We start from the raw sequence: 26,164 nt of genomic DNA on the forward strand, positions 1-26,164 counted from the left end.
GTTTCTAAGTGATTGTGTTTGAATATCCACGCAATTATTGGTGATTAAAGGTTATAACACATATGAGATTTAGAAACTTGAGAAGAAACCTGGGAGTGTAGCAACAAAACTTTTGGCTATAGAAACAAAAATTGGAGAAATAGAATCTAGAATCAAACAAATCAAAGAAAAAATAAGTACCCACATGGGGAAAAATCAAATTGCTTTCCAAAGTGTCAACACAGGAATAAAAAATGTTGATGAGAATCTGAAAACCTGCATTTCTAATATTAAAACAAATTTAACTCTTCAGGCTTTCCCGGCGATCTAATGAAATCTTGGGTTATCGGGTGTTCTGCCGGATATCAGCGTTGTACTCGCACCTGATGAAGTCTATGAGCTACGTGACCAAAATATCGTGCAAGTACGATGCTGATATCTGGCAGAACACCCGACAACCCAAGATGTCATTAAAACAAATGTTGAAACAAAATTAGCAGCCGCTGAAAGTAACCTTTATGAAAAAGTGAAAGTAAATGATAGGAAGCCCAGGTTGGAATACTGACACAGTATTATAAAAAGGATAGATTGCTACTCACCATAAAGGTGATACTCTGAGTTACAGACAGGCACAATGAAAAGATTGTAGTATGCTGAGCTTTCATCCAAAATCATTTTTTATTATTTTAAAGTCATATATTCACACAAGCAGGCACAGGGACAAGGAACAGATGCAGTGTGTAGTGAGATTAGTGCCACACAAATTACAAAGGGTAAAAAAAGGGGTGGATAGATGCTGGAAGCAGATTACTCAAGAAATTATTTGGGACAGCAGATGAAAATGATTTAATTGAGCTGAATAAGACAGCAGAAGCTGCAAGAGAACTGGCAGAAGAACTGGACTACTGTAGAGAGGCATTCCACGTGGATTGTTATTTCAGAACGGAGCATGTTGAGCAACGCATGCATGCTTTGACAGCTAATTAGAGTGGTAAAGGAATGCACCAGAGAGCATTGGCTAGTACATTAAACCAGAGTTTAGAGGCAGTTGAAACACAGATGCATGAATAATGGTAACAAGACTGTTGCAGTCACTAGGAGATAGTGTCGGGCTGAAAGAGTGGAGTTAACAAGCTAACTAAAGGCTGTTTATCAAACACTAAATGGACAAATGAGTTGAGGGCTGTTGTCACCTGAGCAGTATCTGAAAGGTGTGGTGAGAATTACCACCAGAACTCCAGGTAGTAGAGAGCCCAGCAGCCAGAACCTGACTTTCTGCTAGCATGAAGCAACTGTGGAAGTATAATAAGGATAATGCACTGTTACATGTGCCACTAAAGGTACCAGTAGTGGACAAACACATATTGTTAACATGTTACACAGTGCAGACCTTTCCAGTAAGGCTAGAAATGGTGCGGAAGTTTGTGCAAATAAAAGATGATGGTATGTTACTGAGAGAGGAAGCTGGGGATCAGCAAGGCAGTAATAATTGAGGGTGAGCTACAACAAAAACAACTTGGGGTGGTCACCATATGTCCTACTCATGAAATCCAGATAGGAGATTGCACATGCACCATGCTATTGTTCAGTTGCAAGATAGAATGTCAACTTTGATGAAAGCAGGTGTTGGAACTGATGTTGCACTTACAGCGAGTGAGTCTACATTGGGTGTGCTCAATGTACAATGATATAGTAGTGATGGCAAGTTGCTGTGAACAAGGAAAGTCATGGGAGTTGCTTAGAGTTGAGAGGCAGTTGGTTGTTGATTAATGGATCCATGTGTGATACTATGAGATCAATGTTTCATTTACCAGCTACAATGAACAGAGTGACTCTTCTAAATATAACACAACTGCAGCTATATTGACCAGACAAGCATTTGGGGATGTTTCCTAAACAAAACATTACTGTTATTGGGACAATTTTGCCACTTTTTTCTTCTGCCTGTTTTGTTACCTCATAATGCAAAAATCGTTTTTAAAACCATCATAAAATGTGAGTCTCAATCTCTAGTTTCATAATACTTGAACAGATGACAAATTCATTATGTGTTTATACGTTAAAAAATGAAAAACACATTTGGAAAAGTTACCTGGAAAACCAGATAGCTTTTTCAACTGTGTTATAATCAGTGAAAATCACCAAAAATTACAGAAAGAGATATGTAAAGCATTGAAATAGTATATACATTAGTATTAAACATTGTAATGCAGGGACAGTTACCAGAAAGGTACACATGAAAATGAAAATCCTCAAAGTTAGAAGTAGAAAGAAAAGTTTGACATTTGTATCAGAGAGAAAAATTTGTCTCAGTTTTGACTGCATAGAAGATTAATTATGTGCACAAATCTTTTACTTTCAGGGAAGCTGCAACTGGTACATTCGGGAAGTAAATTTTTTTTGCCCTGTCTATTGTAAAGGTACAACACCTCAAATTCCCTGTCTTTGTAGAACTGAATAAGTTTACCAAGAAAACATTTGACCCTTTTTTTCAAGAATTTTACCTAAACAGATATTACTGGCTTTAGTTGTGTAAGATCCCAGGTTGTCTGGCATTCATTTTGTTTTGTTTACAAATTGTTGAATTTTGATCCTTCTCACAGCAAAAAGTGAGATGAACAGGACTGACTAACTCCTGAATAAGTTTTTCATAGCTTTTTCATCTTGTTCAGATTCAGAGTTATTTGTGTCATATATATTTATATAAAAAGTACAGTCAGAATCATTGCTGTTGTGATGGCTGTTCCTCTCAGTGCTCTTTCTTGGCTATTCCTGTCTATGTTCTTACTACCAGCCCCCTCAATTTTATCCATTACAGATATATCTGTAAGAGACTGGTAGTTCACCAAGTGTAATTCATCAACAGCTTCTCATGGGGCCATATCAGTTCTCCTTCTTCTCCCCTTCTGCAGATTGTAACTATGATTCCCACAACAGGCTTGAAGGTAGCTCATAAGTGAATCACTAATTCTAGTAGGTGTGCCACTACCATCAGCCCTCTCTGTATCTGGGATTCTAGAATAAACTTCTTCAGGATTTAGTGTCACAGTATTAGATTTCTTGAACATTGGTAAGATGTCCAATTTAATTTTCTCTTCTCCACCTGAAGCAATGAGGCCATATTTTGTTCCTTTTGGTCCTCCTATAATTCATATTTTCCTTAACAATATAATGAAAAGGACTGTTGCTACTCATCTTATAGAGTAGATGCTGAGTCACAGAAAGGTACAACATAGAGACTGTCAGAAAATCACCTTTCAACCAACAAGGCCTTTGTCAAAAATAGGTGACATACACTCATACGCAATCATGCAAACACAATCCACACACACATGACCACATCCGCTGGCAGCTGGAGCCAGTCCATTATTTATGTTTCCCTTAAGTGGTTTCAACAAAAAAACCATGAAACAAGCATGCTGAAACTGCAAACATTAAAGAAATATTTGCATTGGTAGAATTTATAACTGTTCCTGGATACTAGTATCCTATACAAAATATAATTTTTTGCATCTTAGAACATCGGTCAAATTTGTCTTATCATTGTTTAACCCCTTAATGCTGAATGTTGTGAATTTGCATCATACCATTGCTGTTCTACTAACAGGAAGGTTAACTATTTTTGTATGCCAGTGCTGGCAGATGCTGATTATGCCTGAAGCTAGCAATGCTTCTGACAAGTTCTGCATTCTCCTGAGTATTTCAGGTACTTCTAAAGAACTGTGATTTTTTATTTTCATTTTTTATCTAGAAATTTATTCAAGCATTAAGGGGTGGAAGAACTCCTTCTAACAACTGTCTTTCAAATGACTAAAGTATGCTTTAAGCTCTACTCTAACATTAGTTCAAGTACAATAAATATTTTGGTACTTATGTGAACAAAGTTATTGTTTATGTCATTTCACAAAATAATGGTACTGTCATCAGCAGGTAAGTTATTTTTGAATTGTGAAATCTGCTTCCCCATGGAATCCAAGAGACTTTTCACATTGCACCATTGATCAAGAGCACCAAGAAATATTATTCCCCAGCCAGTACATATGGAGAATTGTTCCAAATCTCCTCTTATTCTTCACAATTCAGTGTAATGTGGAACACAGATTTCTTTAAATAGAGACACTGTACTTTGTTTTGAATGGTATTGATCTCTTTTGGAGCTTTTCCACTGATCATTTGCTTATTAGTCACTGCAGAGACAGCTAGCTGTAATGCAGTGTCATAATAATTTTGATATATGTATGCTTTGGTTCTAAATGAGCCTTCACATTTTAACAACCTATACACAGGCCCAAAATGCTCAAATAAAAAAAAGTGGGAAACAGGTAATATTCTAGATTGGCAAAGTTTTCCCTTATTTCCTGAGCTTCTTTGTGCAACATTGCCAAGTTATATTATATACTAAATACACCACACAATTTAATTCTAAAACTGATTCTGAAATATAATTATATACTGTATTGAACAAAAGAAATAGTTATTACTTGTCAGAATGAATAGGCAGTGTGAGACACTTTTGTAGACAACTAGAAAACAAAATGTTCCACAAGCTGAAAGAAAAAGCACTGACTGAGACCAGGAAATGATGAATGATTCTAAAATGTGCTGGATCTGTTGCTCATTGTTTGCACTGTGCAATGAAAGCTTTAACACCTATATTGGATGATCAAGGAACTTGGTAGTGTCAGACACAATTTCATTCAAAAAGTGCAAAAGTTGCTCTAAAAAGTGTCCCAATTTAGGGTACCTTCTTAAATGATATCTGGGAAACAAGAGTAGCTCATTCGCTAAGTCAGATAATAGTTTCACAGGAAGGGCAATATCACTGTGGAGCAACTAATGCAGCCCAATGAAAAATATTGGAATGGTAGATAATGGGTAACTATGACCAATTCCTAGTACCATGATTTTGATGTAGACAGCTATTATTTTGGCGAGACAATAAGCTGTTCAGTAACCCAATCTGTCTTTAGGTAGTACTGGTTCTAGCGTACTAGATCCCTGACCAAGAGATGGAGAATGAATTTGTAGGCCTTAAGGAAGACGGAAAGCAACCATAAAATTTAATGCAGTAAATGTATAGTGTTTAAAATTGCCAGTCTAGTATAATCTTGAGAGAGTGTCACTTACTTTATAAACCCATAGGGGATGTAGCCATGGTGAAGATCCTGAGCAAGACCCAGGGGGATCTTTCTAAGGCATTTGACACAGTCTACCACAAGATTCTATTAAATAAATTAGAAGCATTAAGAATAAGAGGGGTAGCTCAAAACTGGTTTCGATCATACCCAACAGATAGGGTACAAATCAAACAATGGAAAATCCAGGATGGAATGTAACAATTGTGCCTACTGTGGCTCAGTATCTCTGCTATATGGTGAGTAGCGATTGTTAGATAGGGTACATGGAGCACAGGTAACACATACTTCAAACATTTAGTAAAACACTTATCAGAACCAAAATACATTAATATAGGTAGTATATTAGGACTAATACTGTTCCTGATATACATCAATGAGTTTCCCAGAAGTGTTACAGATGGTGAAAAAGTTCTCTTCGCTGATGACAGCAATAATATAGTCACTGAGAAAACAAGAGAACTCCTTGCCAAGAAAGCAAATGAAACTCTCAAGGAAGTTTATGATCGGTCAATAAGCAATGAAGTGACATTGAACATAAAGAAAACTAATACCATGAATTTCAGTTTGAAGAGGAAAAATGACAATGTTAAATTAAATGTTCTCTATAGACTGTGTAACAAATGTAAAATTTCTAGGAATGAATATTGATTCTCAGTTGAAGTGTTGTGAACACACATAATGTCATCAGCATGTTATGCCGTTAGAATCCTATAATCAGTGTGTAACATGCAGTGTACTTTATTTACATATTATTCATATGTACACTCAATTCTTAGCTATGGCATTCTTTTTTGGGGAACAAATGCACAAAATATGAACACAATTTTCAAACTCCAAGAAAGAGCCATAAGAATTCTAGTCGAGCTCATTGTAAAGATCTATTCAAAACACTGGGGATTTTAACTGCTCCATGTGAATACATTTACCAGTCAGTTGTACACATCAAAAATAACATTGGCAATTACTGCACAAACAGTGCCGTCCATGACCATGAAACAAACATAAAAGTCAAAACAGCATTTTCTACCAATGAATAAAATTGTACAATAAATTACCAAAAGAGATTAATGAAATTGCAAAAATACACTTATTTAAAAAGGTAGCTAAAAAGTACCCGTTAAGAAATTCATTTCATACATTGAAGGATCACTTAGCTGCAACAGAGTAGGGGTTTGATAAAAAAAATGTTATTAAATAAATAATAATAATAATGATTATAAAATATCCAACATTCCACATAACACCTTCACTTTATGTTTTTTCCTTCTTTTTTCGTTTCTAGAAATACTTACCCCCAAGCTATGCATAGCACAATACTAAACCTCTTTCTCTTTCTGAGCTCAACATCTCAATCATTATGGAGTGATACTGACTCAGTTTTTCAGGATAGCAAATGGGAAGTTGCAGTACAGAAAATGGCTCAGAGAACACTGGTGTGTGTGTGTGTGTGTGTGTGTGTGTGTGTGTGTGTGTGTTGAGTGAAGTGTTGTGGACCATGTGTGTATAATGTGTGCAGTGACTGATAGTGAGATATGACTGTACCATGTGGTATTACATTATTTAATAAGCTATTTGTAAAAAAAGTGTTGTATACCAGTAGTAAATCTAATGATTGTCTCTAACTAGAAGTCTGTAAATATATGTGTACATGAATTAGCTTATTTTAAATTGACCTAAATTTGTAAATATGAATATAATAGAGGGAAACATTCCATGTGGGAAAAATATATCTAAAAACAAAGATGATGTAACTTACCAAATGAAAGCATTGGTATGTTGATAGATACACAAACAAACACAAACACACACACAAAATTCAAGCTTTCACAACCCACAGTTGCTTCATCAGGAAAGAGGGAAGGAGAGGGAAAGATGAAAGGATGTGGGTTTTAAGGGAGAGGGTAAGGAGTCATTCCAATCCCAGGAGCAGAATGACTTACCTTAGGGGGAAGAAAGGAAAAAAGGACAGGTATACACTCGCACACACACACATATCCATCCACACATATACAGACACAAGCAGACATATGTTCCTGATGAAGCAACCATGGGTTGCGAAAGCTTGAATTTTGTGTGTGTGTGTGTGTGTGTGTGTGTGTGTGTGTGTGTGTGTGTGTGTGTGTGTGTGTGTGTGTGTCTATCAACATACCAATGCTTTTGTTTGGTAAGTTACATCATCTTTGTTTTTAGATAAATTTGTAAATACTTTGACATGTCCTATATCCTTGTAAAAAGAGAGCTACGGATGAATAAAGCTGCTGCTACTACTACTACACTACTACTACTGCATGTTTATACTATTACGATCATGTGTATACTACATTTCATTTTGCACTAACCTATTTACAATTTTACCTTTTTGTCATAACTTTTGCACTATTTTGTTGAAATCATATGTGTAGTGCATGGATAAAAGGAACATGATACTTATAAGGAGCATGAAATACTGGAATATTAGTATATGATGCAGAATGTAAACACAACAAGCATTAAGAAAATTTGATTAACATTGATTCCTCTCCAATAATAACAGTCATTTTAGCACCTGAGCATTAACTGTGATGTGACCCTTTCCAGTTGTTTGATTTTATAACACAATACTAATATAACTAAGGTATATCACGATGATATGAACTGTCAGTTACCCAGTGAGGTGATTGAGAGTGCTCGACCATGATGAAGAGTGTAAGGTAAAGGACTTCCAAAAAAATTATTATAAAAAGTCAGAAAAAAACTGATAAAAGTATTTTAGTCGGAAGTTTCACTTGTAATTACAAATTTTCTAAATTGAACAATGTACACTCCTGGAAATGGAAAAAAGAACACATTGACACCGGTGTGTCAGACCCACCATACTTGCTCCGGACACTGCGAGAGGGCTGTACAAGCAATGATCACACGCACGGCACAGCCGACACACCAGGAACCACGGTGTTGGCCGTCGAATGGCGCTAGCTGTGCAGCATTTGTGCACTGCCGCCGTCAGTGTCAGCCAGTTTGCCGTGGCATACGGAGCTCCATCACAGTCTTTAACACTGGTAGCATGCCGCGACAGCGTGGACGTGAACCGTATGTGCAGCTGACGGACTTCGAGCGAGGGCGTATAGTGGGCATGCGGGAGGCCGGGTGGACGTAGCGCCGAATTGCTCAACACGTGGGGCGTGAGGTCTCCACAGTACATCGATGTTGTCGCCAGTGGTCGGCGGAAGGTGCACGTGCCCGTCGACCTGGGACCGGACCGCAGCGACGCACAGATGCATGCCAAGACCGTAGGATCCTATTCAGTGCCGTAGGGGACCGCACCGCCACTTCCCAGCAAATTAGGGACACTGTTGCTCCTGGGGTATCGGCGAGGACCATTCGCAACCGTCTCCATGAAGCTGGGCTACGATCCTGTATACCTTTAGGCCATCTTCCGCTCACACCCCAACATCGTGCAGCCCGCCTCCAGTGGTGTCGCGACAGGTGTGAATGGAGAGACGAATGGAGACGTGTCGTCTTCAGCGATGAGAGTCGCTTCTGCCTTGGTGCCAATGATGGTCGTATGCGTGTTTGGTGCCGTGCAGGTGAGCGCCACAATCAGGACTGCATACGACCGAGGCACACAGGGCCAACACCCGGCATCATGGTGTGGGGAGCGATCTCCTACACTGGCCGTACACCTCTGGTGATCGTCGAGGGGACACTGAATAGTGCACGGTACATCCAAACCGTCATCGAACCTATCGTTCTACCATTCCTAGACCGGCAAGGGAACTTGCTGTTCCAACAGGACAATGCACGTCCGCGTGTATCCCGTGCCACCCAACATGCTCTAGAAGGTGTAAGTCAACTACCCTGGCCAGCAAGATCTCCGGATCTGTCCCCCATTGAGCATGTTTGGGACTGGATGAAGCGTCGTATCACGAGGTCTGCACGTCCAGCACGAACGCTGGTCCAACTGAGGCGCCAGGTGGAAATGGCATGGCAAGCCGTTCCACAGGACTACATCCAGCATCTCTACGATCGTCTCCATGGGAGAATAGCAGCCTGCATTACTGCGAAAGGTGGATATACACAGTACTAGTGCCAACATTGTGCATGCTCTGTTGCCTGTGTCTATGTGCCTGTGGTTCTGTCCGTGTGATCATGTGATGTATCTGACCCCAGGAATGAGTCAATAAAGTTTCCCCTTCCTGGGACATTGAATTCATGGTGTTCTTATTTCAATTTCCAGGAGTGTACTAATCTATATTTTATCAATTGATTGCTTTAATTAATATGATTTACTAGTAATAATAACTCATGGCATTGTAATATTTAAACACAATTTTGTTTTATCAAATATTTTTACACATTGTAAAAAAAGAACAGACCTTGATTCACACCCATGTAGCACATGACTGGCTCTGCTTCATGCTTGTCCTGATATGAATTCATATGTTCACTGAGGTATGCATATAAACAAGACTTTTCTGTCATGATTAAACAACTTTCAGCTAATTATATAATCCAATTAGGTAAATTAGTAGAACGATATTGTACGCATGGCATAGTAGCTGCAGATGTGAGCATCTGGTACACGTATGATTTTGTGTGTGTGTGTGTGTGTGTGTGTGTGTGTGTGTGTGTGTGTGTGTGTGTGTGTGTGTGTGCATGTGCGCATGCATGCATATACTATTATTTTTCATATTTTGTTAGTAGGTTTTTATGCGTTTAGTGCATTGCTAATATACTTGATAAATATTGCATTTATTTGACAAATAAATAGTAGCTATTCTTACCATCTCTATTTCTTCTATTGAAATCCCCATGGCTATTGAGAGCAATAAATGTTTTTCAGAAATGACAGGTTTTATGTCACTGAGAACTAGAGGTACCACCACTGGTTTCACTGCCAAAAATATCACATTGCACTGCTTCATGACAGATGAGTTACAGAACAACACATTTGCACCAAGTTTCTGTGAACAAAATGTTTCCTTTTTACATGTATGCTTCCATTAATGTAATGTCATTGAAAAATATATTGTCCAATAATAAAATGATGAGACAGAACTGCTGGTCACTAATTACCTTCAGGATGTGAAATTTTTATTACTGCTGACAGACACATATAAAAGTGCACAAAACCATCTTAGATTTTCGGACTATTAGTTTCTTCCTTGGGGAGGTAAGAAGGATATTTTGGGGATTGTTAAAAAGCATGGGCAGAATTAGCCATCATTGTGCAAAAAGTCATTAAGAATTTGCTACTATACTCTCATTATTCATTCTTCCACTCACACCTGCAGTATTGAATACTGTTGTGCAGAAATGCATCAAAGTCAGCTAATACAATACTGTAGTCATGCATCATTAACGGGGTCAAAGTAAGTGACTTTAAATCTTTGTGAGTGCTATTCTTATACCTAGTATTCATTCCAATAACTGAGCCATTGGTTTGAGAAAGGGATACATTACTTATGATAAATTTTGCTATAGATTAAATATACTTGTAAGGTGTAGTTGGTATCCTTGTTTCCTTGAACAGTCCTCTGCAGCACTTCTTGAGTTCACACCACAAATAATTTGTATTACACATTTTAGACTCAGAAAACTTTAGCTTGGCTTGGCGAATCACCCTAAAAAGTGATCCCACATGACAGAACGGAATGAAAGTAAGTGAACTATGCTAGCTTTTTTATTATTATATAATCTAGATATAACAAAATACACACTGTAAACAAAAATTTGTTCAGGTGGTTCAGCAGTTCATTGGTAAGTGGCTCTCAATTAAATTTATTATCAAATTGTAATCTCAAGAAGTTAACACTGTCAACCTCTTCTATTCATCATATTTTACTGTATACTGGAGAGGGAGATTCTTATTAGTTCTGAAATGTACATAGTGTGGTTTTCAAAGTTTAGTGACAAATCATTTTTTAATGTTCATAGAAATTTCATTAACTAAACTTTCTGAAACTATACTTGATTTGCCACCTATCGCAATGTTTGTATCATTTTTAAGCAAAATGAAATCAGCATCTTACAATGCACTGAGGAATGGTCATTAATATACATAACTGAAGGAAAGAGACCCTGCAATAGAAGCCTGTGGGACATCACATGTAATTAATTTCTATTTCTATTTGGATTATGAGTGATATATATTAATACCCGACTCTTTCCTATCGACACTCTTTGTTTTCTGTCAGAAAAGTGCAATCTGAACCATTCTGTAGCATTTCCTGTTATGCCACAATATTTTAATTTATGTGAAAGGACATTGTAATTTATGAAGTCAAGTGTCTTTGACAGATCATAGAATATTACCAGTAGCTATTATTTACTGTCTAATGAATTAAGTACATTCTTGCTCTTACATATTGAAATACTTAAGAAATCCAAACTGTGGCTTTGATATTTAAGTTGTTGAGTACTACCTGTCAGAAATTTAGACACCAAATCAGCCTAGTGGCTGCTCTAGCCCTTGAGGGTTAGGCAACCCCTTCAACACCACTTGTGTGTATCAACCTGCCTACAGGTACTAGAGCAGCTGCCAGGATGAACTGTTGTCGACATTCCTGAAAGGTACACTTGTAATGCGCTCAATAATGTTGTGTGGTTGGCATCAAGTGTGTCGCTGAATTGTTTTATTCATGTGCATGTTAATGCTGCATGCCACAGAAGAGTGGGGAACAGGAGGTATGAAAAAGCATAAGTAAAGTTTACTGTTTTGGATCATGTTCAGGTTTCATTGAAGGGTTTTGAACAGTCCCTAGTGGTTCCAATCTGTACACAAGAGCAAAAATTGTGGTTTTGCTGAATTCTGAAGGGGTGTGACCACACTCGACCACACTCAATGGGGAAGACATCCCACAGTGTTCTTAGAGAAGGGCTGAAACATCCAAAGGTATCAGAAGTGTCAAAGGTTGTCAAGAACATCTTCATGTTTTTCATCAGACTGCAAACTGTTGTTTTCAACTATGAAATGTGCAGGAATTAGTGCCCCAGGGAAAGGAGTGGTTTCATGAATGCTCTTTATGCCATCCCCTGAAGCCTTTTCTTGTCAATTCTGAGCAGTGATGTGTCTGAAATATTTTTCTTGGCCACCCATTAGGAAATGACATGATTTCAGTGCCGGGTGTTACAGCTCTAACTGTCTATGTGACATCATTAACCCACCTTACAGCTCATGTGAAGTTCTGAGTCTGATCTTTTTCTCAAATGTGTTAATAACTTGCTGTTTGAAGTGTCACCAAGCCTGAGGATGACATTGCAGAACCATTACAGAGGAAGATTGTAGGCACCTTATAGCCAAAATTTAAACCGAGGCATCAGAATAGGAGACAAATACGGGGTTTCAAAAAATTCTGTTGCTAAGTGTGTTGAGTCAGGCAACAGCCACTGGCTGAGCAACAGCAGCAACAGGGGAGCAACAGATTTAGTGAAATCTTATGAGCTCCTAACCAGAAGTGAACTAAATAGTGCTTTCTAGTTTAGTTTCTGAATTTCTGTGTGTCAATTTAATACACTGAGGAGCCAAATAAACTGATACAGCTGCCTGATAACATGTGGGGCCCTCATGAGCAAGCAGATGTGTTGCAACACGATGTGGCATGGACTTAACTAATATATGAAGTAGTGGTGGAAGGAACTGACATCATGAATCCTGCAGAGCTGTCCATGGAAATGGAAATGAGCATTTGGCATAATTGGCTGGGAGGCCCCTTACAGGGCAGGTCCAACCGCCTTGGTGCAGTTCTTATTACATATGATGCCACATTGGGCAACCTGCATGTCAGGTGGGGAGGAAATGATGATGAAGATAACACAACACCCAGTCCCTGAGTGAAGAAAATCCTCGACCCAGCTGTGAATTGAAACCAGGCCCATAGGATGGCAATCTGTCACGCTGACCACTCAGCTATTGGTGCAGAAGAGCTGTCCATAAATCCATAAGAGTACGAGGAGGTGGAGATCTCTTCTGGACAGCAAGTTGCAAGGCATCTCAAATATGTTCAATAATGTTAATGTCCAGGGAGTTTGGTGGCCAGCAGAAGTGTTTAAACTTAAAATGGTGTTCCTAGAGTCACTCTGTAGCAATTCTGGTTGTGTGGAGTGTCGCATTGTCCTGCTAGAATTTCTCAAGTCTGTCAGAATGCACAATGGGTATGAATGGATGCAGGTGATCAGACAGGATACTTACATACATGTCATCTGTCAGATTCATATCTAAACATATTAGGGGTCCCATATGATTCCAACTGCACACACCCCACACCTTTGCAGGACCTCCACCAGCCTGAACAATCCCCCACTGACATGCATGGTCCATAGATTCATGAGGTTGTCTCCATACCCGTACATATCCAACTGCTTGATAGAATTTGAAATAAGACTTGTTTGACCAAGCAACATGTTTCCAGTCACCAGCAGTCCAATGTCAGTGTTGATGGGCTCAGGCGATACGTAAAGCTTTGTGTCATGCAGTCATTGAGTGTACAAGAGTGGGCCTTCAGCTCCAAAATCCCATGTTGACGATGTTTCATTGAATGGTTCACACACTGACACTTGTTGATTTCCCAGCACTGAAATCTGCAGCAATTTGCAGAAGGGATGCACTTCTGTCATGCTGAACAATTCTCTTCTGTCATCATCTTCTTCCATCTGCAGTGATGTCAAAGATTTTATGCCTTACCAGTTTCCTGATGTTCACAGTACATTTCAAAATTGGTTGTATGGGAAAATCCCCAGTTCATTGTTACTTTGGAGATGCTGTGTCCCATTGCTCATGGCCTGACTATAACACCATGTCCAAATTTGCTTAAATCTTGATAACCTGCAATTGTAGCAGTAGTAACCAATCTAACAACTATGCCAGACACTTGTTGTCTTATGTAGGTATTGCTGAGTGCAGTGCCATGTTCAACCTGTTTACAAAAATCTGTAGTTGAATATGCATGCCTATACGAGTTCCTTTGGTACTTCAATGTACATATTAGACAGAGTTATCATGTTACTAACAAAGAGATAGAGGGGCTGGCCAGTACTTACCTCAGCTCAGTACAGCCGATAGAAACACAAAAAACAACCGAAAATTTAAGTTCCTAGCTTTCGGAATAAATGTTCCTTCATCAGGGAGGAGAGAGGGGAAAGAAAGGGAAGAAGGGAAAGTGGATTTAGTTACTCACAACCCAGGTTATGAAGCAACAGGGAAAGGAAAACAGGGAAGGTAGCAAGGATGGAGGCATGGTTGTCTGAGGGAAGCCAAAGATATTCTACTGCAGGTACTGTGCCAGCTTCAAACCAAAGAGGATGCATACAGAAGTAAAGAGGTGTATAGTATAAAGATGTAGGATGGAAAGATGCATGAATGGCTAAAGAGGAAAGGGAAAGAGAAGAAGACTGAAAAGTAAATGGGAGTGAGGTTGTTTAACGTAGGTTCAGTCCAGGGGAATGGCGGGATGAAAGGATGTGCTGGAGTGCAAGTTCCCATCTCCGCAGTTCAGAGGGACTGGTGTTGGGTGGGAGAAGCTTTTCAGTCTTCTTCTCTTTCCCTTTCCTCTTTAGCCATTCATGCATCTTTCCATCCTACATCTTTATACTATACACCTCTTTACTTCTGTACGCATCCTCTTTGGTTTGAAGCTGGCACAGTACCTGCAGTAGAATATCTTTGGCTTCCCTCAGACAACCATGCCTCCATCCTTGCTACCTTCCCTGTTTTCCTTTCCCTGTTGCTTCATAACCTGGGTTGTGAGTAACTAAATCCACTTTCCCTTCTTCCCTTTCTTTCCCCTCTCTCCTCCCTGATGAAGGAACATTTATTCCGAAAGCTAGGAACTTAAATTTTCGATTGTTTTTTGTGTTTCTATCGGCTGTACTGAGCTGAGGTAAGTACTGGCCAGCACCTCTATCTCTTTGTTAGTAATTGTTTCACATCTTTATATGAGATTTTCCATTAATTAGTTAGAGTTATCATGTTTTCATTTATATTGTAAAACAACCAATTTTGTGACTTTTATAAGTGCTAATTATTTAGTCTCACCTGCATAGTTTGATAGTTTAGTTTTTGAATCTCTGCATGTTAATCTAATTTACTAGATACAGTTTTTTTCATTTTTGTCAATGTCGATAGTTGAGTTTTGCAGTGTGTATTTGTATGTATAGTGTAGTTTTCTACCACCTTTAGTATGGATAGGGACTGTGTTTGTGGTGTGCATATGCAATCTGAGGTGGTGACACTGCACTCTCAGCTCCAGGATGCATTAGCTTCGGTTACACGGCTTAAGGTTGCAGTAGATGGCCATTACTGTAGGGACAGTGCATAGGAATCCAATAGACATCCTGCATGACCTACAAATCCCCAAGTCAGCCCACACCAGTGGCCAGCCTAGTTACTATTTTCATTGAGGTTGACCCCTCATTCTTTGTCAAATGGGCAGTTACCTTGGGGCATGGCAGGCTGTGAAATATGTCCTGAGGGGCCAAACATAAGGCCTCCCTGGTTAGTCTGACAAACAGATTCCAGGTGTCATATGTGGCTGACAATGTCCCACAGCCAGGTGCAGTCATTTGTCCTGCTTCAGAGGAACCTCCCAGCCTGCAAGTTTGGGCGTTCACAGGGGGTGAAATTATTCATAGCTGGGAGCTCCACTGTTAAATGCTTTATGAGGCCCCTTAGAGAAGTGGCTCCAAGGAGGAGAAGAAAGCCACTATGCACTTCATGTGCATATTGGGTGGAGTCATTCCAGATGAGAGATAGGTCTTTCTGGATGCCATAAGAAGCACAGGCTGCAGCCAGTTCAATTCAGTACCAATGATGTGTGCTGCTTTCGATTGGAAGAGATTCTCTCTGGTTTCAAGTGGCTATCTGAAGTGGTAAAGGCTGCCAGTTGTGCTTGCAAGATGAAAGCAGTGTTCACTATTTGCAGCATAGTCAATAGGCCTGATCGCAGACCTCTGGTATAGAACTGAGTGGAGGGTCAGAATCAGAGTCTCAGGTGGTTCTGCAACCATGCAGGCTGCAGATTCCTCATCTTGTGCCATAGGGTGGTGGGGTTTGGATTTCATTAAATACACTGAAGAACCAAAGAAACTGGTACACCTGCCTCATATTGTCTTGGGCCCCCACAAGCATGCAGAAGTGCTGCAACATGACATGGCATGTACTCAAGTATCATCTGACGTAGTGCTGGAGGGAACTGACACCATGAATCGTGCAGGGCTGTCCATAAATCCATAAGAGCATGAGGGGATGGAAATTCCTTCTGAACAGCACATTGCAAAGCATGCCGGATATGCTCAATACTGTTCATGTCTGGAGACTTTGGAAGCCAGCGGAAGTGCTTAAGCTCAGAAGAGTGTTCCTGGAACCACTCTGTAGCATTTCTGGATGTGCAGAGTGTCACATTGTCCTGCTGTCCATTGGAATGCACAATGGACATGAATGGATGCAGATTATCTGATAGGATGCTTATGTACATGTTACCTGTGGGAGTCTCATATCACTCCAATTGCACATGCCCTGCACCATTACAGAGCCTCATCCATTCTGAGCAGTCCCTTGCTGACATGCAGGGTCCATGGATTCATGAGGTTTTCTCCATATCCGTACACTTCCATCCGCTCAATACAATTTGAAATGAGACTCATATGACCAGGCAACATGTTTCCAGTCTTCAACAGACCAGTGTTGCTGTTGGTGGGCCTAGACAATATGTAAAGCTTTGTGTCATGCAATCATCAAGGGTACACGAGTAGGCCTTTAGTTCCAAAAGCCCATATTGATGATGTTTCATTGTGAGGTTCACATGCTGACGATTTCTACAGCAGTTTGTGATAGGGTTGCACTTCTGTCATGTTGAAAGATTCTCTTCAGTTGTTGTGGGTCCCATCTTGCAGGATCTTTTTCAGGCCACAGTGATTTCAGAGATTTGATGTTTTACCAGATTTCTGACATTCACAGTACACTCACAAAATGATTTTATGGGAAAATCCCCACTTCATCATTATCTCAGAAACTCTGTGACTCATTGTTCATGCCCTGACTATAACACCATATTCCAATCCACTTAAATCTTGATAACCAGCCATTGTAGCACCAGTAACTGATCTAACAGCTGCACCAGACCCTTGTTTTCTTATATAGACACTGTCGAGTACAGCACCATATCCTGCCTGTTTACATATCTCTGTATTTGAATATGCATGCCTATACCAGCTTCAGTGTATATCAAGAGCCCATTACATGCTGCAGGCAGCTATATGGGTAGTGGGGGCAGTGCAACATGGACTGGTTTTTTTTTTATTTTTATTTTTTTTTTTTTTTTATACGTTAGAAGGTCTCAGGGAAACTCAAAAAGGGCTTCAGTCTCAAAGGGTGCAGGTTGAACACTGGAAGAACATGGATCTAGGAACTGTCAGTATAGTGCTTGTAAATTATCATAGCTTTGTTGGGAAAGTAAAAGAGCTACAAGCACGAATAGAAAGCACTGATGCTCTAATTGTTACAGGCACTGAAAGCTGGCTAAGGCCAGAGATAATTTCAGCTGAAATTTTTGTGAAGTATCTAATGGTGTTCATAAAGGATAGGCTATATGCAGTTGGTAGTGACATGTTTGTTGCTGTAGTTTATCTTGAAGCAAAATTATAGTGTACTGTTCTTATGAGTTAGTAGGGCAGACACCATTCTTTGCAACCAGAAGATAATAATAATTGGGTTCTTTTATTGACCTTCCAACTCAGATGATTACTGAAAGATCAAAGAAAACTTGAGTCTAATTTCAAACATGTACTCAATTCATACAATTACATATAGCAGGTGGTCAATTTACCCTCTATACATTGGTGAAAATGCATGTTAAATCTGGAAGTGTACATAAAACATCACCCAAAATTGTGCAGAATGCATTCTCTGAAAATTATTTTGAACAGTTAGTTCATGAGCCCATTCAAATAGTAAACGGTTGTGAAAGCACTTGGCCTATTAACAACAAGTAATCCTAAGATACTAACAACATTAAATTGGATACAGGGCTCAATGAATTGCAGGGTTGTTGTAGCAAGACTGAATACCATACCTCTCAAATACACCAAAAATAAACAAAAAATATATATATTCAAAAAAGCAGATAAAAATTCGCTTGACATCTGTCTGAGAGACAATCTCCACTCTTTCCAAATTAACAGTGTAAGTGTAGACCAGATGTGGCTTGAACTCAAAGAAATAGTATTGACAACAGCTGAGTCATTTATATCAAATAAATTAATAAACGATTTAGCTGATCCCCCATGATATGCAAAACAGGACTGAACACTGTTGCAGAAACAACAAAAAAAGAATGCAAAATTCAAACAAATGCAAAATACGCCAAGATTTGTGATCTTTTACAGAAGTTTGAAATTTAGCACAACTTCAATGTGAGATGCTTATAATAATTTCCATAATAAAACTTTGTCTCAAAACCTGGCAGAAAATCCAAAAAGATTCTTGTCATGCCTAAAGTATGCTAGTGACAAGACATGATCACTGCCTTCTCTGTGCAATAGCAATGGAAACACTATCAATGAAAATACTGTTAAAGCAAATTTGCTGGATGCAGCCTTCTGAAATTCCTTCACCAAAGAAGACAAAGTAAATATTCCAGGATCTGAATCAAGAGCAGCTGTCGAAATGAGGAACTCAGAAGAATATATCCTCAGAGTAATGAAGCAACTTAAATCACTTAATAAAAGCAAGTCTTCTGGTCCAAATTACATACCAGTTAGGTTCCTTTCATAGTATGCTGATGCAGTAGCTCCATACTTAACAATCATTCACAACTACTTGCTCAACAAAAGATCTGTACCAAAAGACTGGAAAGTTGGATAGGTCACACGACTATTCGAGAAAGGTAATAGGAGTAATCTACTAAATTACAAGCCCATATAATTAACATTGATATACAGCAGGATTTTGGAACATACATTGTGTTTGAGCATTATGAAGTACCTCAAAGAGAACATCTATTGACACACAGTCAACAGAGATTTAGAAAATATCATTTTTGTGAAACACAACTAACTATTTAATCTCAAAAAGTGCTGAATGCTATCAACAAAGGATTTCAAAATGATTCTGTTTCTAGATTTCCACATGGCTTTTACATCATACCTGACAATCTGCTTGTAATCAAATTGAGTTCAAATGGTTCAAATGGCTCTGAGCACTATGGAACTTAACATCTATGGTCATCAGTCCCCTAGAACTTAGAACTACTTAAACCTAACTAACCTAAGGACATCAAATTGAGTGCTTATGGAATATCATATCAGTTATGTGACTGGATTCTTTATGTCCTGTCAGGGAGGTCATAATTCATAGTAACTGATGAAGAATCATCGAGTAAAACAGAAATAATTTCTGGCATTCCCCTAGACAGTGTTACAGGCCTTCTGCTGTTCCTTATCTACATAACTGATTTAGGAGACAATCTGAGCAGTCATCTTAGGTTGGTTGCAGATGGTGCTGTAGTTTATTACCTAGTAAAGATCAAAACAAAATGCGAAATTATTTAGATAAGATATCTATATGGTACAACAATTGGCAGTTGGCCCTATATAATGAAAAATGTGAGGTCATCCACATGAATGCTAAAAGGAATCCATTTGACTTCAGTTACATGATAAATTAGTCAAATGTAAAGGCTGTAAATTTAACTAAATACTTAGGAATTACTATTACAGACAACTTCAATTGGAAATAACATGTGGAAATTGTTGTGGGGAAGGCAAACCAAATACAGTGTTTTATCAATGGAACACAAAGAAAATGCAACAAATCTACTAAAGAGACAGCCTACACTACACTTGTCCATCTTTTGCAGTACTGCTGCATGGTGTGGGGTCCTTGCCAGAAAGGATCATTGGAGTACATCAAGAAAGTTCAAAGACTGGTATGACATTTTAGATTATCAAGAAATAGGAGAGAGAGTGTAATGGACATGATACAGGACCTGATGTAGAAATCATTAAAAGAAAGGCTGTTTTCATTGCGGTGGGTTCTTCTCATGAAATTTCAACTATCAACTTTTTCTTCCAACTGCAAAAATATTTCATTGATGATGAACTACGTAGGGAGAAATGACCATCATAATAAAATAAGGGAAACCAGAGTTTACACAGAAAGTTATAAGTGTTCATTTTTCCACACACTGTTCAAGAGTGGAATAATACAGAATTACTGTGAACGTGGTTTGATAAACCATCTGTGAGGCACTTGAGTATAATTTGGAGATTTAGTAATATTTTGCAGGATATCTTATACCCACCAGTCCACTTACAGGTAACTGTAGAGGTATTAAGGGGAAATGTGGAAATGTAATATTTAAATCCATAGACCTAAGTTCTTAGTATACAGACCTCCACATAGGCGCCTGTGGAACATAAATTACCACAGATACTATGGTAGTTATAGTGGTGGCAGTATAAAGGGAAAATGTATCCTTCTCTACACCAGATGAAACAACTTCTGAGCCAACTATATTCCAAAATCAAGATTTTAATTTTCATGGGTAATTTCAATAGCAATTTATTAACTAAAAATGATAGAAGGAGAGAATTAGAATACGTGATGAAATTGTCCAACCTAATTGCGGTAATTAACTCTTCCACTAGAATAACATGTAACTCCTGGAGCCTATTTGACAAAACACCCATTGACAGGAGCAGGAGCAACTATATTGATGTAAGTCACATTCTCAATAGATTCTCAGATGCTGATGGTCAACTGCTTACAGTAAATGACATTAGCCTTTGTGATGAAGTTAATCACTTCTTTTAATCTTTAAGGTCAGTCAATAATGATGCCCTAGAAACCTTCAGTCTTCACTTGGAGGAGTTATACTGGTAATGAAAGTCACTGAAAAAGTTAACCTGTTTTCTAACAATTCTGTGTCATTATCTGAAGCTGTATTTAGAAGAATTGCTAAATAACAATTCTGAGGCTACAGAGGAAAACACTGGATCACTGGAGAAAGTTAATGAATTACCAAGGGTATATTGTACGCCCATAAAAAAATACTATTCTAGATTGTACTATAATATTTTAAGAAGAGGCATTAAAAAGCCAAAAGTAAGTGCAACACATTGAATTTGACAGCTCCAGCAACAAAGCAAAAACTATTTGGCAAGTTATGAAAAGGAGAGTGGGAAAAAAGTAGAGTGCATATCTGATATACAAATAAGTCCAGGTGCAGATCCAAGGGTGGGGTGGCAAAAGGGGAGAAGGGGGGAGAAGAGTGTCATGGGGATAAAGCCTTAACAGTGACAGTCTCAAAAATGGCAACAAATTCAACAAATTAGTAGCCACATTTAGTATAACATAAATTTCAGTTGCTTGTATGAGTGACTGCCCTCATGGGTGGACTTACACCATGAACAGTAAAACTTCTAGCCAAACACACACACATTCCTGGATTTCTGGGTTGAACATTCCTGCTGTCAATAACCATTCCAATATGGTACATTAGTCAAGAGATAGAACCAACAAACAACAGAGAGTGAGAGAAGACAAATTTATGCCCAGGTAGAACTTGCTCCCAATATTCTTTGGATACATTCCAGCCTCTACCTTCCCTTACAGTTTTAACCCTTCACAGCTCCCTCAAGTACTATGTAAGTTATTCCCTAATGCCCCAACACCTTTCCTATCTTCTTGACTCCTCTTCTTGTCAATGTTTTCCAGATGTTCCTCTCCTCAACTATTCTGTGGAATTGATGCTATGTGATGAAACGTGTGAGGCCATCTACATGAACCCTAGAAGGAATCCATTTCACTTCAGTTACACAATAAATCAATCAAATCTAAAGAAATTGTACAAATTAGAACCACATTTAATACAGGATATTTTTCAGGAATGCCATCTTTACCTCTGCCAGTCTGCTTTTCATGTTTTCCTTGCATGAATTGTCATTTGTAAGTTTTATTTGAAGGTGGCAAAATTCCTTAATTTCATCTACTACGTGCTCCCCAGCAGAATTCCTTAATTTCATCTACTATGTGCTCCCCAGGATTGATGTTAAGTTTGTAGCTATCTCATTTCTGCTACTCCACATTACTTTCATCTTTATTTAGTTCACTCTGAATCCAAGATATGTACTTATTATACTGTTCAGTTCTTACTTTCACTTTCACTGAAAGTAACAATCTTATCAGTGAATCTTGTCATTGATATTCTTCCTCCTTGAATTTAATTTCCGCTTCTGAACCCTTCTTTTATTTGCACCACTGCTTCGTTGATGTACTGATTGGATAATAGGTGCAAAGAACTACATCCCTGTATTATAAACTTTGTGTCCAGGGACTTCATTCTTGGCCTTTATTTTTATTTTTCTCGCTTGGTTTTCATATATATTGTATATTATGCATCTTTTAATGGCTTTACATGGTCTACACCCATCATCCTGAGAATTACTAACATCTTGAACTATTTTACTTTGTTGAATGTCTTCCATATCAATTCCCATTTCTTCTTCTATCACATCAGAAGATAATTCCTCTGCTTTATAGAAGTCTTCGGTGTACTCTTTCTGCTTATCTGCTCTCTCTTGCTTTTGCATTTGAATTCCTATTTGCAATCTTAATGTTGCTTTTAATTTCAAAGATGGTGTTTTGACTATCCTAGTTAGATATGATTTCTTTGCTGTTACCTTTCTTGTACCTATATTTGTCTGTCCAATTTTTGTAACTCACTTTTTTGTGATATCCACTCCATTTCAACTGAACTGCCACCTGTTGTGATATTCATTATCACAGTATCCACAACCCTACATAACTTCAAATGCATCTCATCATTCATGAGTTCTTCAATATCCCACTTGTATATGGCATTCATTCTTCCAGATGATTCTCTTAAACTTTAGCCTACTCTCCACTCTCCATCATAACTAAATTGTGGTCTGAGTGTATACATATCTGCTCCTGGGCATACCTTACACTCCACTATCTGATTTCCAAATCTCTGTCTGACAATTATGTAATCCAACTGGAACCTTCCTGTACCTCCAGGCCTTTTGCAAGTATATCTCCTCCTCTTGTGACTTTTAAATAGTTGCAGCTTATTACTAGCTGAAATTTAATGCAGACTTCCATTAATCTTTCTCTTCTCCAATTTCTATCACTGAGCTCCTGTTCTCCCGTAACATCATCTTCAGTTATTTTCACTACAACAACATTCTATTCCCCCATGATTATTAAATTATCTTTTCCCTTGACACACTGAGTTGCCCTCATATATTCTGCCTCTTCATATCACAACAGCATATACAACATCTGTCCAAACACTTCTGAGACTGAGTTTTTTCATGGTGTATAAGAAATTTTGGTGCAGTAACTATGATGGCATCTTAAACTAACAACTGTAAATGACTGATACACTCTTGACCAGTCAGTCAGGAGCAAGCAGTTTTAAGTAGTGGATGTGCAGCCATAGTGTGTCAAAGTTGTGGAGAAAAATCTCTAAATTAAGTGCTCAAGACCTTCTCTAAACTTTTTGGAAGGAAGGAGAGAAAAGGGTGTGCTATGTTTGTCTCACGCACTCTGACTCTCAAACAAAAACAATGACATGTGAATGCACACTGCAACTTGATTGTAATGCAAAGCACAGACTGTTATTTTATGAAAAAAAATAAAAATAAAACTATCACATGTGACAAGACTTGATGATGATGATGTTGGTTTGTGGGGTGCCGAACTTTGTGGTCATCAATGCCTGTTCAAGTTCCAAATCTGTCTGTTTCCAGTCTTGGCACTTTCCAAATGATGATGAGGACAACACAGACACCCAGACCCTGGGCGGAGAAAATGCCTGAACCAGCCGGCAATTGAATCCGGGGACAAGACTTGATGTTATCAATACCAACCTACTAAAAAACAATAAGATGTAGAAATTCACAAAGAGGGTGAATGCTTTGATGATACAACCAATATTGAAGCCAATGCAAAATGCAAGTTGGACAGCATCCCAGTGGAGTACTCTTCTGAGTGTTTCATGTCACTGTATGAACATTCTGTGTGTTGTACTGAAGTGAGGGAAGACTATGTAGAATACCTAAAGCAGTAAAACCACCATCTTCACTTTTCTCTGTTTTATTACCAGTTTGGTTTCAAGACTTTTTAGACTGATGGAGTCTACCTGAATTATTGCTATTGATACTGGCTTGCTGCTGATTCTGCACACATGATCACTGTCTCTGACAACTGGAGTCAGTCTGCCTTCAGTTGCCTTGTCTATTTTCAGCAAAGGCCTTCTTGGTTAAAAGCTCACTTTCTGACAGTCTTTTTGCTGTGCTTATCTGCGACTCACTTCTGCACTATACAGTGAGTAGCAACTACCCTTTTCATAATATTGTTACATTCCATCCTAGATTTTCCATTGTTCAAATCCTATTCTAGTTATATTATTTTCTGCTGCTGTAGGTACGACCATTTATTCATCTGACTGAAAATCTTTACCTTCGTCTTTCACTTTACTGATCCCTACTGCCACTAGAATGAGCCTTTTCATTTCCCATTTCAGATTTCATACCTTTCTTACCACTATCACACATCTGACATTCCACACCCCATTTACTAACATTTATTACTCAATCTCTTCTCATAGTCACCTCCCTCTTGGCAATCCCCTCATGGAGATCAGAATATGTAATCTTTCACCTGTGAAGAGAATCATTATCACACATTTTCAATTACTAGCTGTATATCCTGTAGATACACATTACATGTCTTTAATGCAGTGGTTTTTGTTACCTCATGCATCCTCATACCACTGATTATTGCTGACTCTTCCACCTTTTAGGGGCAGTTCTCCACAATAAGTGCATGAGTCCCCCCCCCCAAACACTGTCTTCTATTCCTCCTTCTTTGACATGGCTGTCAGCAGACTGAGAGTGACTCCTAATATTGAAAGTCACTGGACAACATTGCTGATGGGACCAAGGCATTCTGATTACCAGTCAAAGATGCTAGTCCTAGACCTCCAACAATAAAAATAAATAACTGAATGACTGGCTTTCCCATAGGTAGAAGCAATTGAAAGAACAGCATTCCCCATCATTTCTATCCTCATATATCCTTTGTTCATAGTCGCTGTGCTAAGCACAATATTGATGATGTTGAGGACAGTCTTCTATTTTACACTATGGAAATTATGACATTATCAAAATTGTGAGAGTTTGTTACCATTACAGTTCCTATATTTCTTATATTTCATGATACATTCTCCTCAAATTTTTGGAGGAATGCTTTTAAAATGCTATATTTCTCTAAACTGCACTTTCATTCATGCTATATAGAGTGATGTCCTACATAGTTATGTAAACAAATCATTATTGTTATTATTATTATTATTATTATTATTATTATTATTATTATTATTATTACTACATTGAGCTGATTCTGATTCTGAGATATTTTATACATTTTATTGTTGTAATTATTATTACAATATTATTGTACAATCAATAAAATTGTAGGCATTCATAGAAGGTTAAAACAGTGCGTGACCACAAGCAATATTTTTGGTATGTAGGGAAAGATGCGGGAGGCAGCAGCTAACTGTAAACCTTCCCCTTCCAGAACCAAACTGGTTGTAAAGAATCAGTCAGTGATGTGACAAGCCTTCTGCATTAAGTTAACATCACCAAAGTTAGTCAGATACATGTAACTCTTATTACAGTTGTAGAAATCAGAAAGACAGCCAAAGAGATTAAAATAAAAACTTCATCCACAAGAATTCTTAGGTACTGTCATAAGTATATAAGTGCAGCCCCATGTCACACAATTAACAAATAGCTACATTGAGGTTAAGTCCCACTGCAATTAAAATATGCATGTGTGAAAACACTTTTCAAGAAGGGTAAGAAAACTGATGTAACAAACCACCATCCAATCTCTCTGGTAACACATTTTGTCAAGGTCCTAGAAGAAACAATGTTCAGGCAGCCAAGAGTTATGACTGTGTCAAACATGAAATTCTGCCAAATAAAACAGTTGATCAGAATAGAGTGGATGTGGACTAAGTTTTACCCAACAGACAGGTGGC

General features: G+C 38.4%; 1 protein-coding gene across 4 annotated transcripts in view; it reads right to left on the reverse strand.

Moving 5' to 3' along the window:
• Positions 1–26,164, reverse strand: part of LOC126267473 (pyrroline-5-carboxylate reductase 3) — a 168,014-nt gene that overhangs the window by 57,143 nt on the left and 84,707 nt on the right. For 3 of the 4 annotated variants that reach the window (XM_049972750.1, XM_049972752.1, XM_049972754.1), the window contains one exon: positions 9,881–10,060. The exons of the other annotated variant lie outside the window; for it this stretch is intronic. In XM_049972750.1, coding sequence (XP_049828707.1) covers positions 9,881–10,060 — 180 coding nt within the window. The remainder of the gene's footprint in view (positions 1–9,880; positions 10,061–26,164) is intronic. 4 annotated transcript variants of the gene reach the window in all.

This window comes from Schistocerca gregaria, chromosome 4 (genome assembly GCF_023897955.1).
Source record: "Schistocerca gregaria isolate iqSchGreg1 chromosome 4, iqSchGreg1.2, whole genome shotgun sequence".
NCBI lineage: Eukaryota > Metazoa > Arthropoda > Insecta > Orthoptera > Acrididae > Schistocerca > Schistocerca gregaria.